Raw genomic sequence first — 18008 nt, 5'->3', positions numbered from 1 at the left:
CTCATTAGAGAGGGACTGTAAAGAGTAGGTATAAGAATGCTGGGGGGAAGGAACCTGGATGGAAAGAGCAAGTGTTTTTTTTATTTCTAATTTTTTATTTTTCCAAATACAACAAACATACCAAAATACCACATAGATCGTAATACACCAAGTAAATAGAGGCTTAGGACAAAGGGAAGGGAGGGGAAGTGACATAACTTTGGGGCCTTGGTTAATCATAGACCTCTAAAAGGTCAGCCAAATTGCTTTGAATTTTTTGGGCATTCCCTTTCTGTGGAATGTCAGTCGTTCGTTAGCGGCAAGGTCAGCCATATCACTGAGCCAGGCATCAATACTTGCTGGATCGACTTTTCCATTTTTGCAGGATTAATTTTTTAATGACCAAAGCTGAATGGTGGAACCATGCTTCTTTGTTGCCAGCTAATCTCTAGGTATCAGGAATATATTCAAGAATGAAACTTAAGCGGGAGGGCTCCAGTTTAGCATTTAGTATCAAATTAATCATTGGACCCACCTCATACCAGCAATTCTTGTACAGGGGCACTCCCAAAACATATTAACTAATGTAGCACTCCAGGGAGTTATCTTTCCAATAGTGGGCAGTATTTGAGGTCATTATCATTAGCCTATGTGGGGAAGAACAAGCATTCTATGTCCTATCCAGCCTGGTAGCAGGATTAGGAAGTTCACAGGACCAGATCAGGAAGCAAGGGATTATTGAAAAACCAACTTCCAACCTCATAGTTCTGGAGAAAAGCTTGAAAATATGAACTCTAACGATTCTAAAACCAGAAAGTAAATAAAAATCCCTTGACATATATTCTTTGGCTTAAAGTCTGTGAAATCTTCAGATTCATGTGTGAGGATGCATAAAAGGAAGTATTGCTGGGCCTGGGGAAGTATGAGATAAGGCAGAAGTTTTTTTTTTCCCACACCAAAAACTTAAATGCATAACTGTTTCTAGGTATTAAATATTAAGATCAAGATTGTGAAAACTAGGAGACTAAGGTTAGACTGCTAAAGCCATATTTAGGCTTCTAAATAAGTGGCCTGTTTTTCAAAGATGCTGGGTTGGTGTATAGGCTTCTCGCCTGCAGTCCTCTGCTCTCATTGTCTTAAGGCCCACTGAAGCAGGGCTCTCCTCCTGCAGATAATAGCGTGTGTGCGCGTGTGCAGGAGAAGGGGGAGGTTTGCATCAGGGAGGATGAAGGAAATGTCAGTTATACTTGATGGGCTATATAGTGTCTTTCACTTGTAGATTAGTGGTTTGAATCCAGGCTAAGATTAAAGTATTTGAAACCTGTCCTTGGTCTATGTGGAATGACTTGGTGGCCTTAGTCAGGTTCTAGTGGACAAGTATACACATTGCAGAACCACAGTCACTGTTTATTTGCAATATAGCTCCTTGCTGGGAGACGGAGCCTAGAAATTGAATTGGTCCTGGTGGTAGAGTTGATTGCTGTTGGTCAGGTTTGAGTCATTGGTGATGAGTATTGGTGGAGAAGCTGCTGTTTGAAGTATTCCTGCTTTGTGAATGTAGGACTTCAGTCTCCCTTTGTGACTGACAATCAGGTACCTTTCAAGTACTGAGTTGACTAAACTACATATCAAACATGAAGACTTTTCCTTTTCAGCACATCTGATATCTTGGAATAGAATGATAAAAATTAAGAAATTAGGTAGGAGAGGTATGCACAAGTCACTACCTTCAATGAAAGTTTATGAATAGGTGGTTTCATTCTGGAATGCATCAACTCAAGAATGTGTTCACTAGATTTTAGTAAAATAGCCATTTCAGTTTTTTGTTTTTTTTAAAAGGCAAAAGTTAAAATACTGTGATTTTTATATGAAACATTTTCCCTTCTAAAATTTGAAAATATTGTCATATTCAGAGCAAAATGGGGGGCAGTTTTGTTCAAAAATGGTTCTTCCCTTCAGTGAAAAATAGTATTTACAAGATCCTTTTTGAAAAACTAATAAAATACACGATTTTTAGTGTTCAATGTTTCTGTACTTAATTTTGATTGTATTGTACAGCTGCTCTGGAAATATATTTTATGTGATGTCCATGCATTCTAAAGCCAGACAACACTTTAAAAATGAAGCTAGAATGCCATCTTGTGGCTCTGGTAGCTTGATGTTCCTAGAATCGTTACAAAGGCTTTGACAGCTTTCTCTCTAACATTCAGAGCTTCCTGTTCTGTATTTACAGAGTCATTATGCATACCTTGATGCAGCTAGTTGCCAGTGTAGTAAGATGGAAAGGTTCCTGGAGGACAGAGCAGAGGGAGTTTTTGTGGCAGTATGAAGTTTCTGTCCTTTTATTTTCAGATTCCTTACGATGTTTGCAGCCTGATGCAATGTTACCTGAATTAGTCAGGACCTTGTATTAAAGAAAATTTCAGGCAGAGGTTGAGTAGATGCACAAAGTACCCTGTCAGCTTTCTTTGTATTAGTGTAATTCATTAAATGTTAATAAAGTTTTAAACTGCTTGTCACAATATAATAAATATTAGCCATTCTGTACAGTAAGGCTGTGTATGAAGACTAATGTTCTTGTCTTGCCTTTTTTTTTTTGTTTTGTTTTGTTTTGTTTTGCACCAGTTACCTGATCCTAATATTCATAGCAGTTGCCTTTGAAGAACTTTTTTTTGCCCTCCCATTCTTAGTGAATTACTGAAGAGAGATGTTTGTTTTAAGGGTGTACTGGTCTTTCAGAACAATTTAGGGTGAGTGTCCTGTGTTTCCTTCTTCTTTTCTTCCTCCCAAGTCCATGAAATGGTTGAGGGAATGAACTCTTACATGTCTAATCCTTAGAAATAAAATTTTCATTCTGCTTCTCTTGGGCTCCCCATTCTTTTCTCTGGTTGGCTCCAGCATTTGAAAATTCCATTTAACAGAAATAAAAGCTTTCCATCAGCTGATACAAAATCAAGTTTTCATTAATGGAAATCCCCCCATTTATAGCCTTTATTCTTAAGAGAGTTTTCAAGACATGAACATATGTAAACTTATGCAGTGCTGTGCTTCTAAAGTTACAACTGCACTAGAACTGGAGGTATAAATTCATTCTTGAGGAGACATATTGATGTTAGCTCTGAATGAGCTAGTGTATTAAGGTACAGATGTAGCTGTGGTGAGAGGAGGGGCTAGTCACCCCGAGTACGATCTACTTTGACCAGTGGTTTTCAACAGCGGCACGCAGAGGTCTTTCAAGGCGTACATCAACTCATCTAAATACAGTATTTGCCTAGTTTTACAAAGGCTACAGGCATAGACTCAGTGTGGAGAAAAAATTAATTGTTGCTGTTGCTTCACTGCCTCCCAGAATGACAAGGCTCACAGGTGGAAAACAGGCTCAAATATTACACTGAAATGCAAGTACAATATTTATATTCCAATTGATTTATTTGATAATTATATGGTAAAAGGGAGAAAGTAATCAATTTTTCAGTAATAATGTGCCAAGACACTTTTTGTATTTTTATGTCTGATTTTGTAAGCAAGTAGTTTTTAAGTGAGGTGAAACTTGGGATACGCAAGACAGATCAGACTCCTGAAAGGGGTACAGAGTCTGGAAAGGTTGAGAACCACTGACGTAGATCATAGGCATGTACTCAGGGTGGCTGGCCCCTCCTTCCACTCGTGCTGCTGCAGATACACTTTTACTTTTAGTGCACTAGTTTGATGAGCATTGGCACGCATGTATCTCCTTGAGCAGGAATTTACACCTTCCAGCTCTAATGTATCTAGCATCCCTTAGGAGCATAACACTGCATAAGTTAATGCTGTTCATGCTTAGAAAGTTACAATTTCCCAATGTAAACATACGCTAAGTCTGCAGACAACTCCAGTGCTGCTGTTCATAGCTTTCTCAAGCTGCAGCATTCTGAAAACTGTCCAGTTAGTCAGTTTTCACTGCTACTCCTCAAACACTCTAGGTGAGATTTTGGGGTAGTAGAACAACAGACAGGAATCGGGCCAACTTCATAATGCTGTTGCTTGAGAAAGCTATGAGTGGCAGCAGAAGCAAGCACTGAAGCTATCCATTATGAATAAGATTTCAAGACTGGGGAAGATATATAACAGACAGCTATTCTGCTGCCACATGGTTGAGGGCTAGAGTATTGGAGATTCACCCTAATAGTAACGAGGAAGGTCTGGGATGGGAAGAGGGAATGATCCTTCTTTCCAGCAGCCAGAATAGCAATGTGTGAGGAGCACTGTTCAAATTTACTAGAAACCGACTAGCCAGAACCTGATTCAAAAGACAGCCACTCAGCAAAGTCCAGGAACAGCACTTAAGATTGTAGCACCCTTTCTTTTCTCCTCAGTTGAGGAGAAAAAAATGTGGTAGTGGCCTTTTTCAAACGACTTTGGCTAGGAGGAAAATTCTTAAACAATTGGGTTTTTGGTAAATTTCTTTCAAACCTTGTGTGTGAGTGGACTGGTTCGAGAAATGTGTATAAAGAGTGGGGATGGGTTAAGAATGGTGGTTGGAAGGAAAGATTTCTAGGGATTAACTAGAAAAGAAAGATACAAGATGGGGCAAGGAGAGACAAAATATGGGGAAGGAGGTAAACAACAAAATGTAGATTAAAGAAAGGGAGGATAGAAAGGGGGAAAACGAAAGACTGAAAATAATTGAGGACTGGTCTACACTACAAACTGAGGTTAATGTAAGTTGCGTTGCATCAACTTGTTTGTGCTTGTGTCTACACTCAAATGTCTTCTAGTGACATAAGAGTCCCATTACAGTAACTCACAGCATTGACCCATGATCACCATATTGTAGTCAACTCAGTGCAAATATAGACACTGTGATCTATGTTGACCTTAAGTCCTCTAACAGCTGTCCCACAATGCCCAGCAGTGACCGCTGTTATCACAGTTGTGAACTCCACTATCTCAGGGTCACAAAGACCCTGCTCAATGCCCCTGCATATTTTTAAATGCCTTTTCCTGATTGCCCACCTTGTTGAGCTCAGCAGCTCTCCCATGTGTGCAACTGCCCAGCCAACCATGCCATCCAGATGCATTCCTGCCTGGAGTAGACAGGAGATATTTGATCTCTTGGGCCTGTGAGGAGAAGAGACTCTGCAGGTGCAGCTACAGATTAGTCACAGAAATGTGGACATGTACGAAAAGATTGCAGAGGAGATGCAGGCAGAGGAGTGCAGCAGGGTTCAGCAGTAGTGCTGTGTGAAGGCAAAGGAACTGCAAGAGAGGCATACCACAAGACCAGGGAGGCCAGCCATTGATCTAGTGCCAAGCCACAGGCCTCACAGTTTTACAACTAGTTGCATGTCATACTTGGTGGAGACCCTACCAGCACCTCACTGTGGATACCTCAGTGGAACCCAAGACAGTCCCCTACTGTGAACAATGAGGAGGCAGGATACCCGGAGTGTGGCTAGCTATGCCGCAAGCCAGGATCTGTGTGAGACTCCATCACAGTCTAGCCAGTGCTGCTGGCCGAGCATGGATGAAAGGAAAGGAAGCTCAAGGAAGTGTCTGTTTGCATTTTTCCTTCAAAGCAGGACACGGATATCTACATTGTTTCTCTCTAATGAGAAGGGGTAGGGGTACATCAGAGGTAATCATCTACTTTTCATTTGCCTGTAGGGTTAGGTGAGGGGAAGGACATGTGGAGCAGTTTATGTACATAGGGATGTCATTTGTGTCCTCCAGAGAGATCTTGATGAAACTTTTGTGGAGATACCCTGCAGTCTTCCCCTGAGGGTTTCTAGGGATGGCTGCCTTATTTTTTCTTCTGCAGTATGACACTTTGCCATCCATGCCATGATAACTTCGTCAGGCACCATTGCAGGAAACAGACCAGCGGCATAAGGGCTTGGTGGCTTTGGGGTGCCAACAGCAGCTGTGCTTTTACTGTGCCTTTGTGACCCTCGAGTGAAATATAATCACCACACCTGTAGAAAATGTCAGAACTCAGTGCCTCTGCTTTGCACTTGTACCCATGGGAATAGGGCCAAAATTGTATTGTTTTACGCAGCTCAACAATTCCTTCCATTTCACCACCTTGCCCCTGGTGGGCCATATCCACCATGGCTGCTACTGGAGAGCTGTGCAGTGCAGAGGCACTCCAAAGCTGAAGTGTCAATAAGCATGTCTTATTTAAAACTCTTATGGGAATGAGGGAAGGGAGTTCTGAGACTTATCTTTTGCTTTCCACTGTGACTGTAAACAAAATAATACATCTGTCTGCTTTATCTGTAGCTGCTGCCATTGTGACTTTGAGGGGTGCCCCCTCTGTGGAACATCTGACCCTGATGAGGTGAAAGAGGTGGATTAGATAGGACATGTTCAAGATCCTGCAAGCCAATGCTGATTCAGACCGTGAACTGAGGGCCTGGAGGGAGAATATAGGAGGCAGCTTGGAAAAAGGCCCAGGAATCCCAGAAAGGAAAAGGAGAGGGAGATGACCCAGGACATAATGCGGCTTCTGAAAATTCCTCAGAAGACGTTGTGCTGAGGGGTGGGACGTGGTCCTCTGAGATACAAATGAGAGCTGTAGAAAGTTCAGTAAAATATGTATATTAATGTGGCACTCTGCATGTCCGTGGTCACTCTTATAGTGTAATTGTATTGTTTAATGCACAGTATGTCATGTAAGATGTTTTTGGAATGTGCATGATGCACTGAGCATAACTGTTATAGTAATAGGTTTGTTGCAATGTCGTGTATGGTTGTGAGGTTTCACTATGTAATACTTGTAAAGATTTGTCTTCATAGTCTTGCTTGGATATGTTTTAAGCTATCTAGGAGCAGAGGGGCAGTTCAGACCTCATTAAGGCTTGTATAAAACAAACCCAGCTCAGCATTCCAGGAACAAAGGACTGGCCTAGACGTCAATTAAGGAACCAGGATAAAGTGATGCTCACTGACTCAGGACATTGTTTGTCATCTGACCCTGAAGGGGGGGGCAAGCCCCAGAGGGGAGAAGGAATACTATAAAAAGGGGAGACATTTTGCCACGCTCTCTTCCACCACCATCTACAAACACCACCAAGCAACTGAAATGCTGACCAAAGAGGGGAGTGCCTGGCTGAAGGAAAACCAGCCAGCCTGTGGTGAGAATCACCTGAGCTTGAAATGTTGCTGAAAGTGTTAAGTTTTAGCTTAGAATGTGTTTTGCTTTTGTTTATTTTGACCAAATCTGACTTATTTTCCTTTGACTTATATTCACTTAAAATTCTTCTGTAGTTTAATACATTTGTTCATTTTACCTAAAGCAGTGCATTTGGTTTAAGGTGTACTAGAGATGCCATTTGAAGTAACAAGGCTGGTGCATATCAATTTCTTTGTTAAATTGACGAACATAGCAGGGAGCACTGAACATTGTAAAACAGAAGTTCCTAGGGTTGCATCTGGAATTGGGGGTCATTCTGTTTCATAATCCAAGGAGTGGCTGGATAGAAGCACTCACTGAGTTGGGAGCAATTTGCTTGCTGGAGGCTGTGCATGAATTGCCTAGAAGTGAGAGTTCTCACACCAAAGCAGAGTAAGATGGGCTCCAGGAGTGGGGGATTGGGGTGACTCAACCATTCACCAGTCCAGATTGCACTAAGGAATGTCACAATTAAATAAAAAGTTGACAAGTTGCATTCTACTATCCAGCAAGCAGGGCTGGATTTGGGGGCAGGCAACTGCCTGGGGTGATGGGCTTGGGGGAGGAGGGAGAGGCAGTGAGCTCTGGCTGCTGTTTTTTTTTGCTAGTGACAAAAAAGGAAAATAGGATGTTTGAAGTAAAATGTTTCAGGTATTCCATATGTGGATTCATTTTTCACTAACTTAGAAAGTTCTGGACCTTTATAGAATCTTGTGGAACCTTCCAGACTTTCTGAGAACTACATTTTCCTCGAGCTATCTAGAATGTTGTCAGCCATACCCTCGCAAGTATATAAGGGGTGAGGCGTTGCCACTCAGCCAGTGAGATATAAGAACAAAGTGAAGTGAGAGCCCAGCTGTGATATTGTGAACCTTGTTTTATTATAGAATCACAGGACTGGAAGGGATCTCAAGAGATCATCTAGTTCAGTCCCCTGCACTTACGGCAGGACTAAGTATTATCTAGACCATCCCTGACAGTTGTCTAACCTGCTCTTTAAACATCTTCAATGAGGGAGATTCCACAACCTCCCTAGGCAATTTATTCCAGTGCTTAACTACCCTGACAGATAGGAAGTTTTTTCTTATGTCCAACCTAAACCTCTCTTGCTGCAATTTAAGCCCATTGCTTCTTGTCCTATCCTCAGAGGTTAAGGAGAACAATTTTTCTCCCTCCTCCTTATAACAATCTTTTATGTACTTGAAAACCGTTATCATGTCCTCTCTGTCTTCTCCAGACTTTACAAACTGGCCGAACAAAAAGACAGATTAATTTCTTGTAGACTGTTTTTTTACTTTGTGTTAAGAGGACAATAAGGTAGAACCTGGTACATTGCTTACTTTCTAAAGTGTACTATCTGCTATATTAATTTAATATTCTTGTAAAAAGATGTTGAAAACTTCAAAGTTTAAAGTTAGATCTTTACAGATGTGTTGTAGAGACAGAGCCCAATCTGTTTAAAAGTAGTATTGTATTGTTTGATATTGTCTGATCTGTCAACTTTGACAAGTTTTATGAAATGGCGTTATTGCGTAATTCTATTGGAGATTCAGCGAAGCATGCTGTATTTGGAAATGTATATAAGGTGTAAGTCACTTACTTCATTGTTAACTTCTATTGATTTTTTCCATGATCTCAAAAAATTAACAAAGCAGGCCACATTCTTTATTTAAACTAGCCTTTTAGTGAAATGGTGCTCATACAAAGGCAGATCCATACTGTGATATGATGGGGGAAAGAAAGGGGAGGGAAGAGAGATGTTCTTGTCTTAGTAATTTAAATTCTATTTGTATGAGAACCATAAAGGTTCAAATCTCCTATCAAAGAGCGGGGGATTTGATGTGTGTTGCTCAGTTTAACATCTGCCAGAGTGTGTAATTGAACATCTCCCAGACAGGAAAGTTTTTTGGGCTGGCTTGCTGAAAACTGAACTTGCATCTGAGTTATATCAGTTCATTCACTTAACGTTTTTCTTCTGCTCTCTTACAGTTACTCTGTCCCACATCACACAGCTAGTTCTCAGTCACAACAAGCTCACAAGTAAGTACATTTCTTCATGGTTAACACTATTTTCTAGTTGATAGAAGCCTCGTTGCTGTCATTTGAACAACATTCATAAATTGTCATTGGTGATGTTCCATTTTATTATTTATTTAGCATCGATTGGGCTGTACTGCTTAGAGATGATGGCCAGGCCCTTGTCCTAAATATAGTGTGATCTAAGTAGTTGCATTACAGGAGATGGATGGATAATGTAAGTTAGCAGTGATGTTCACTGGGTCTCCTTAATTTTGTGTTTTTGTTTTTCATTCTCCATTTGTGAGGATAAGGTCCTTAACGGCAATCTTATTTCCAGTCCATCCATTTGAAATTTTTCTCTGCTGCCCCACCTGTAAACTTCCTACATCTTCAGAAGTCTTTTAAAAATATATTTGCTTTGTTTGATTAAATGTGAGATATTACAGTGACCATGCATGCACAGTGGTAAAAAAAAGTGTTAACTTCACTTTGTTTGTGTGGGTTTTAAAACAAGAAAGGAACTAAGAAGTCTAACTTCATCAACATATAAAGACCTGGAGTGCTGCAAACGTTTGAGGGCAGGGGCCACATCTTTGTTTGTACAGCACCTAGCACAATCAGGGCCTCAATCCTTTGGAAGTTTCTGTCAAGTAAGTAGTAAATCAGTACTGCAGTAGTGTTTCAGTGGCATGGAGAAATCATGATAGTAGCTTAGCCTTCTTAAACACGCATATTTCAAGGATCGTTGTAGAGTAGAGAAAGTGTTGTGTGTAGAAAGAAAACTGCATCACTCCGCCCTCATGCTCCACAAACGTCCTGCCTCATCTGCAGTTAAAAGTAGGTGGTTCCTTGGAAGTTACTCTACTTCCATTCTGTTGTGGCCTGTGATTTGACTGCTGTGGGAGCAGCTCACATGTACATGAGTCCAGATTCAGGTGGCACCTTGCCAGTCCAATCTAGTCTTCTCTACTTTTGTCACACTCAACTGGTCCTTTGAAGGCACTATGCTACATTCCTCCCACTCCCAGGTACGTGTACTCCATTGAATATGGGAATTCAAAGCTGCTGTGGTGGAAGAAGGTGGAGTCCACACAAATAGGATGGACAGAATAGAAGGGGGAGGGGGGAAACAATTGACAGGGAAGGAGGACGAGAGAAACTGGATAGGGGAGAAAAAGGAGAGATTGTTACTGTTTTCACACTTGGATGGGGGATGAAGTGCTTCTCTGTTAGCCCATTGCAAGGGGATGTTCTAGCAAAAAGAGACTGGAAAGCACTGTCACAAACTATTTAAATTGTCTAGTTCACTGAATTCCAGGCAGATCTAAATTCTTCGAAATCTGTTTGGAGTTAGCTTTTTAGTACGTAGAACTGACTTAAGGGAGACTTTTTCAGGCAAAAAGGGGGTTATGAGTTAAGGGCCGTGAGGATAACATCATCGGTTGTGTGTTATTGTAGCATGTAAAGGATAAATATATTTTGAGTGCAAGTACAGTTATATTGTATTTTTAAGATGTCATTAATGGGTATGAAGGAATAGTGGTGAACATGGGTGCAAATAGGTAAATGTATGGTTCTATAAACTTTTAGTGGACCATTTTCCTCATAGCTAGTGTATTAGAAGAATCACAGAAATGTGAGTTTTGGTCCTATTTTCTCCATATTTGCTTGCCTCTTTTGCCCCTCTTTTCACCTTTCCCATGTGGATCCCAATGAGCTCTCATTATCCTTGCAGAACTTTGAGCATATATTTTATGCCTACTGACATGTGAGAGACAAGTAAGGACTATTCTTCAGGTCCCTGTGAAATTTTCAAGAAAGGCACCATGCCTTAGGGCAGAATTTGCCCCTTAATGCTAGTCATCTGCTCTGATACTGCATTGTCTGAAATGATTTATCATTATGCCATAGATAGCTGGTGAGTAACTTTCAAAACTTAGCAAGTTGGTTGGAAACTTTCTTTTTTAGACACTTTAATTGAATTCAATAAAAGCTAACAAATACAGAATCTGCTTACAGTTCCAACTCGAACTAAAATGCTATGTTCAAATTTACAAAAGGACCAGTTCTTGAAATTTTAAATACCATGTTCAATACAGATACCAATAAAATGGGGTAAAAATAGTAGATTACTGTTTTCTACCAACTGTGACTTTTTTAAATCAAAGAGTTGTATGAATATTAAAGGGTAAGTGTCTGTTCTTTCATTTAAGGGACACTGTTGATCTGTCAGACCCTGAAATGTTTCTTATAGGAAGGTAAAGCTCATAAATTTTTCCCAGAGGGGTATAACTAAAATTCTCCCAAGTTGGAAGTCACCTTGCTTATTTAAAAAAAAAAAAGATAAATGTAGGAGTTGAAATAGTGTCTCTCCCTAAAAAAGGCCAAATTTCAAATTCATATTTTTGTATCTGACACTCTTGACCTAATCCTTTAAGCAATATAATTAATTGTCCTAGTGGATTGTTCTTAAAATGACTTGGGAAAACAGTGGCAGTGACATTTGATATGTTCCACTAAGGTCATATTAGCATCTTTTACTGGTTTTCTGTCATTTAAATGAATGTGCTTTCTTCTGTTTTTCTACTGTCTGTAGTAAATATGTCTATTTGATAGGAGAGTAAATACATATAAAGGTAAGTGGATGTGCATATCCACCTGCAACCATTATCCTATTTTGTCTGACAGCACTATTAAAATTAAGCAAAAGTTCATTAGGGTCTGAGAACGCCATTAAATCCCATTATACTATTCTGAATATTTTTACCTCCAGCATATTGCCATTTTGCACTGTTTGTTAACTTCCTAGTGTGTGCTGTTCACATTGCTATTATGTTTGCGTTTATCTTCCTGTAAATCATTCTTTATCAGAGGTACACAAATCTGCATCCCATGATTGAATAGTGTTGGTTGAGTCATTTAGGGCTTGTCTGCATGGCTAATTAATATGTAGTAAGCTGGGGTATGAATGCACAGCACGCTAGTGTGCTGTGCACTAACTGGCTGAACCCTGATACTGCACATTAAAAAATTTAGGGTGCAGTAAGAGTCCACATCGCAGGCTAGTGTGCTGTTAGTTCACACCCTGGATTGCTGCGCATTAACTGGCGTGTCAACATTTCTGAGTAAGTGTACACAGATTCTGGAAAATTGCCATTCCAGTTTCAGCTTGCCCTGTAACAAACTTTAATAGGAGGGGAGAAAAAGGAAGCATCAAGGTCTCTAGTCTACTAACCCTGAACAGTTTTACTTATCCAGAGTTCTACTTGGTACTGTTCTAAAGCTGCGTGTAAATGTTTTCCAATAGGTGAAATTGTGGCAGATTCAACATGGGCATGACTCTGGATACAGATTTCCAGAGAAATAACCTGGATTACTTAGTTACACTTTCTTCCCTCCAGTAATCCTGTAAATGAGGACACTCAAATCTTGGGTAACTCTGTAAAGATCTAAGTGTTGTCAGAGTTCAGTATTTCCAAAACCTACTTGGAAGAGACCAGTGTTAGCAGCAGTTCAGTCAGTTCTCTCTCACCTAAATTGATCATGCAGGGCAGATGTACCACATGCATGCTCCATGTTTGTGATGTATTCTGCTCCATTAAGTGCCCAGCAGCGTAGAATAATATGAAGCTTCTGCAGGGCAGTGGAGTTCTGTTCGAAGGAAAAGTCTGAATATTTGTCGGTAGGAGTTTCTGATCAAAGCGGGATTATAGTTGGAACTTGGAAATTAACCTAAATTCACATCTCCGTAGCAGCTCTGAGAAGGCACAGTTGTGACTTGGGGAAGAATGAATGAAATTTGGGATATTCAGGTAGTAAACTGGGTGGAGAAAGGAAATATTGTGAGTTGCTGTCAGCTGGTAGGACTTCTAAATGCTGGACTTCAGCAGGAAATGGGAGAAGCAGAGTCTTTTCTTGAAATCCAATAAGGGGACATCATCAAACACATGATTTGCAGGGAGAATGGGGCTTGAGTAGCTCTAAATTTATTTCATTTGAGTTACTGGTTACCTTTTTTCTGAGGAGAGGGCTTCAAAAGGCATGGGCCTAAAACTGCTGTCTCATAGGAGACAAGAGAAAGGGGTACCTTTTCTGGGCCCCAACTGTAGTCAGTGGGTCAGATTCGACGATGTACTGTGGTCCCTTTATGCCACTTGGATATCATAAAGGGGCTGTTAATATAGGTGGAACTAGTACCCGCAGAATACATCGGTTTTAAAGGTGTTTCTTGGGTGGCACAGAGCTGACAGAATGACTCTGTGCCATCTCCTTTCATAGCCCCTGTGTTGGTCATATGTCAGAAAAAGGAGGGCATGGTTAGCAACCTGTGCTCTGCTTTACAGTGTAGAGTAATCAGCTTCTGGGGACCATTGCCACCAAGTGTAAGGCAGTGCAGCCCTGGGGCTCCAGTCTTTGGAAGGTGAGGGTTAATCAAAATCTGGTCGGTTCATAAATAAAGGAGAACTGTGGACTATACAGAATTCTTTATTAACATCCTAATATAGACATTAATTGTTAACAGTCACGTTTCTTAAGACATATGTGATTTTAATGAATCAAAAACACTTCATCAAAGCAGTTGGAGGGGAAGTGTGGTGAAAGGTTTCCAGAGCCCTGTAATCATTAATTAGCCCCACATTTCAAAGTTCCATAAATGGGAAAAATCATCTTTAAAACAGGTTTGAGTGCAGTGTCTTCTGAGCTAGTAACTGATGAAGTTAAAAACCAGATGAAATTGACGGTATCTTTTCATTACAAACAAGCTTTCTGTAATGAGGAAGATCTTCTATTCAAGGGACATGGAGTGGGTCACAGTTAAGTTACCTAGACACTAACAGACGTGTTAGTTATCACCTTGTAAACAGCTATTTTATATCAAATTTAGGTGAAATTTTGGAACCCATCTACTTGATGAATTGCTGCTTTAGACACACAGGCTCTTCTAGGTAAAGGTAAATTTAAAGGTAAAATCCAGTTTGTACCTCAATAGTACTGCAGCTATTTTGGTTTGCTTTTCTGTTTTGTGCTATTTTTGTTTTCTTTTGGAATCTCTGGATTTTTTCCCCCCATTTAAATAGAAGTGCTGCTTTTCAGAGATGTTGTCTGATTTGTCCATTAGAGGTCACTGTTGAGATACCTATTTCTTCAACTCTTTTTTGAAAGACAAGCAAACCATTGTGTGAACAGTAGGAATTTGTTACAGAATATTTGCCTGTGGACCATGAGACAAATGATTGCTGTGGATTGCCGTCTCCCTTTCCCGTTACTATCACCACCACAATGACTTCTAACTTACCAACTTCTCTATTTTCCCATACTGCCTCTTAATGCTGCTCCATCTCAAAAGTTTTCTGCTGCCCATAACCTCTTTATCTCTTGCTCCCTCTGTCTCCTGGTACTTCACTAAAACATGAGGTTTTTATTTTACACTATTGTTCTCTTGCATCTCTTCTCTCAAACCCTCTCCAAGAGGCCTCATAAAAGCACTGTGATGGGGCAGTGGGATTCTCCTCTCTGACACTACCCGCCCTCCCTTTCCCTTGAGAAACCTTGCCATTTGTCGCTGTTCTTCTCCCCCTCGCTTCAGATTGCTGTTGTCTGCTGTCCCTAGCTCTTCCTGGACCACTTTCCTCTCCTTAACACCTGAATTTACCTCTTTCTCCCCTTACTTTCCACCCTCATCCTCTGATTTCAGCTTCTGTGTTGATGTCCCAGCTGACCCATTAGTCTCTTGCTTCTTGCGCTCATTTCCCCATTTGACTTTAAACTTTGGAGCAACTCTCCAATTCCTCAGAATGGCTCTTCCCTACCTCCACATTATCAAACATTGCTGCCTCTATAATGTCTCAATATTTAAATTCCCTTCAATATTATTTTAGATGAGTGACCTGATGACCTTAGGGCAGTCCTGCATGCAGTCCCTCACCTTGGTTTCCCAAATAAACTCCACACAGGGTTTTTCTAATCCAATCACAACAGCCCTCTTTAGCGTCTTATTTATTAATTTTAAGTTCAAAACTCAACACACAGGTCTTCCCTCCAGTCTTCAGCTGGGCACAGCCCAAACTCCCCTCTTCTGGTCAAAGCCCTTCCTGTCTTAACAGGCTGCTTGTAGCCCTTGCTACCTGGAGTAATGTCCCTGGTCTCATGGTCTTCCCTGCAGGTGCCTCTCTGCAGCGTCACTACACCCTCTTAAGATCCTCTCCCTCCCCTTACTGCAGTCACCTTCTGATCTTTATAGGAAACTTCCTGTTTCCCCCTCAGGTGAGGCTTATCCTATAATCAGGGTTGATTTGGCCCTGGGCTTTCCAGCCCCAGGGAAAACCACCTTGTACCATTCTGACATGCTCCTCCACTTTCAGCAACTCCAGTCATCACTGTCTGAAACTTCACTGCCTCCTTCTTTCCTTTTCATCTGCTCTCTGACTCTGTTGTTGAGTCCCTCCACTACCGTCTTTCTGCATTCTTTGTTTTATAATCCCCTTCTCTTTCCTTGTCACCAGTGAAAAGTCTTCTGTCTTGTATGCTCTGTGTAATCCCTCCAACTATCTCCATGATTCCATCCCCTCCTGAATACTAAGATCCCTTGAATCACTTTCACCTTCTTCCTGGTCCTCCTCAATCTCTCTCTCACTTCTGGTTCCTTCCTTTCATAGTACAAGCAAGCTGTCTGGTCTCCTTGATGCTAGGAAAGCCGTCCCTTGGCTCCACTTGCCTTTCCTGGTACTGCCCACTTCTGAACTAATCAGATGTGGCATTCACAACTACTTTTTTGAGTTATACTCAAATTTAATCTTGGCTCCCTTCTGCCTGCCCCACTCCTTTGAGATGGCTCTTGTCGAGGTCTCTTGCATTCCTGACGTCTTTGATACTGTTGCTCCTGCCTTCTCAGTATTTTGTCCTCCTGGCCTTCCATGGCATTCTTCTCTCCTAGCTTTATCTCTGTGGTCATTTCTTTGGCATCTTTCAGTGAGCTATGAAGCTCCACTGGTGATAATTTGCTGTCCTTGTCTATTGGTTGCTATACTGATGGCATAAATTGAGGCCAGCTCTAAAAGTAGCAAGGTATACATATACCAACATATACCTAGCGCTGTGGGACATATGTCCTGTTTTGTCCTTGGGGGGGGAAGGGGGAGGGGGGGACACACGATATAATTTATAAATGTTAGAGAGTGCAGTTGTACATGTGACATAGGGCTCCATCAAAAGGAACTGCGTTTTTATGAGTGCAGTGGGACATTTTGTGGGGGTAGAGACAAAATTCATATGCTAAACGTTAAGTGTGTGATGTCTCAGTTATGTTGAAAATTGCAGGTTAAATACCATATTAGCTTTTGTGTTCATTGCACTAAAAGAAAAACGTGACCCTGTGATGTGGTACAGATGGTAGAACTTTTTCACTTTTATATATTTATTTTGACATGGAGCAAGAGCTTGTAGAAAAAACAGATGAATGGCACACGTGTGAAAGAGTATTGGGTTCCAAGGATGTAAAATGATAAAAGTAAAAATTACTCAAATTTTTACATGTATAAATTGGACACTCTAGTGAGGGGGCGTGGCCTCCCTTGGAGACTGACAGGGAGGGACAGCCTGAGCCCTGGTGGGCACTGCCCCTGACTATCTACCCCAAGGAGATGGAAGGCACTGCTGAGGCACAGGTAATCCAGGGAAATGGGGAAGGAAGTAGCCCAGGTGAGCCAGACGTCTGTCTGATTGTGTTGTGTCCTGCAGCCATATCAGTGAGTTGCGGCTGGAGCCCCAATGACACGGTGATGTAATACTCTGCCACTGATAAGGACCTGGGCTGGGATGCAGTGGAGTTGCGTGGGCCTGTGTCTCCCTCTCCCCTTTCCACACCACCTCTGGGGTGGTCGCCTCATGCCAGTCTGCAAAGCTTGGGAGGTCTATAGACTATTTTACCTGCCCGAGGCCTATGGACTACTCACTCGCCCCGTCCTACCTGAGGGCTTGGGCTACAGACTGCTTGCTCCTCCTGCCTAGGGCTAAAGACTGCATAGACACCTGTAACCTGCAGAAGGGGCCAGGACCTTTGTCCCAAATGCTAATTCCCTGTTTTTAGTCTGCACTCACAGGAGTGCAGTAGTGAGGGGGCATAGCCTCCCTCCCAGATGGGACAGCCTAACGTCTTACAGACACAAAATACAGCATATGTCAGTAAATTTTCATGCACATGGTATGTGGAACAAAGCTGATTCTACATCACTGGGAAAGATGTGTATGATATTTTACTATCATACTTTCTGACTTGTCTGAAAAATGTAGTTTGATCTTGTTGCAGGTGCCATTTCTAAAATCAAAACTTCAGACACATTAATGCAATCCTTCTCTTTTTGTAAGTCAGTGTAAAATAAATACTTTCCTGATTCTGCATTCGTGTACACTGAAAATAAATTTATGTAGTTTTCACATGCAGCTATTTAGAATCAGTGTGAAGTATGATAAATACATTTGCAATAAACCAAAGACAACTATTTCTTTCCATCTTCATGTGTACATACCGGTTACAGCAAAAGTAAACAACTGAAAATCCTAATATTGTCAAGTACAGAATACTTTTGAGTTTTCCCCCTTCAAAGTTAGTGGTAATTCTGTATGAGTAAGGTGCTACAGGATTCAGCCTTTTAAATTAATTTCATTTAAATAATTGTACAGGTACATGAGAATCCCACACACAACTTGTTCAGAAAAAGATACTATGTATGGGCTGGATCAATGCCTGGGCTTTTCTGCACAAGCGGGAGCTGGACTGGAGAGATGGAGTGTATGTGGAGAAATACACTGCCTTTCACTATTTTCTCCCTCCCCTCTTAATTTCTTATGGTTACCCGTT

General features: G+C 41.2%; 1 protein-coding gene across 5 annotated transcripts in view; it reads left to right on the top strand.

Annotated features, from left to right (window-relative positions):
- Positions 1–18008, top strand: part of RSU1 (Ras suppressor protein 1) — a 190767-nt gene that overhangs the window by 15256 nt on the left and 157503 nt on the right. For 4 of the 5 annotated variants that reach the window (XM_067562294.1, XM_067562298.1, XM_067562295.1 and 1 more), the window contains exon 3: positions 9122–9172. In XM_067562294.1, coding sequence (XP_067418395.1) covers positions 9122–9172 — 51 coding nt within the window. Of the gene's footprint in view, positions 1–6790; positions 7095–9121; positions 9173–18008 lie in introns of those variants that run through there. The other variant, XM_067562296.1, reaches the window with a different exon arrangement.

The sequence above is a fragment of the Emydura macquarii genome, unplaced genomic scaffold (assembly GCF_026122565.2).
Source record: "Emydura macquarii macquarii isolate MOO-44397 ecotype Brisbane River unplaced genomic scaffold, CSIRO-AGI_Emac_v2 contig_2422, whole genome shotgun sequence".
Classification (NCBI taxonomy): Eukaryota; Metazoa; Chordata; order Testudines; family Chelidae; genus Emydura; species Emydura macquarii.
Note: the sequence above shows the minus strand (reverse complement) of the source record. Positions and strands in the feature narration are given on the sequence as shown.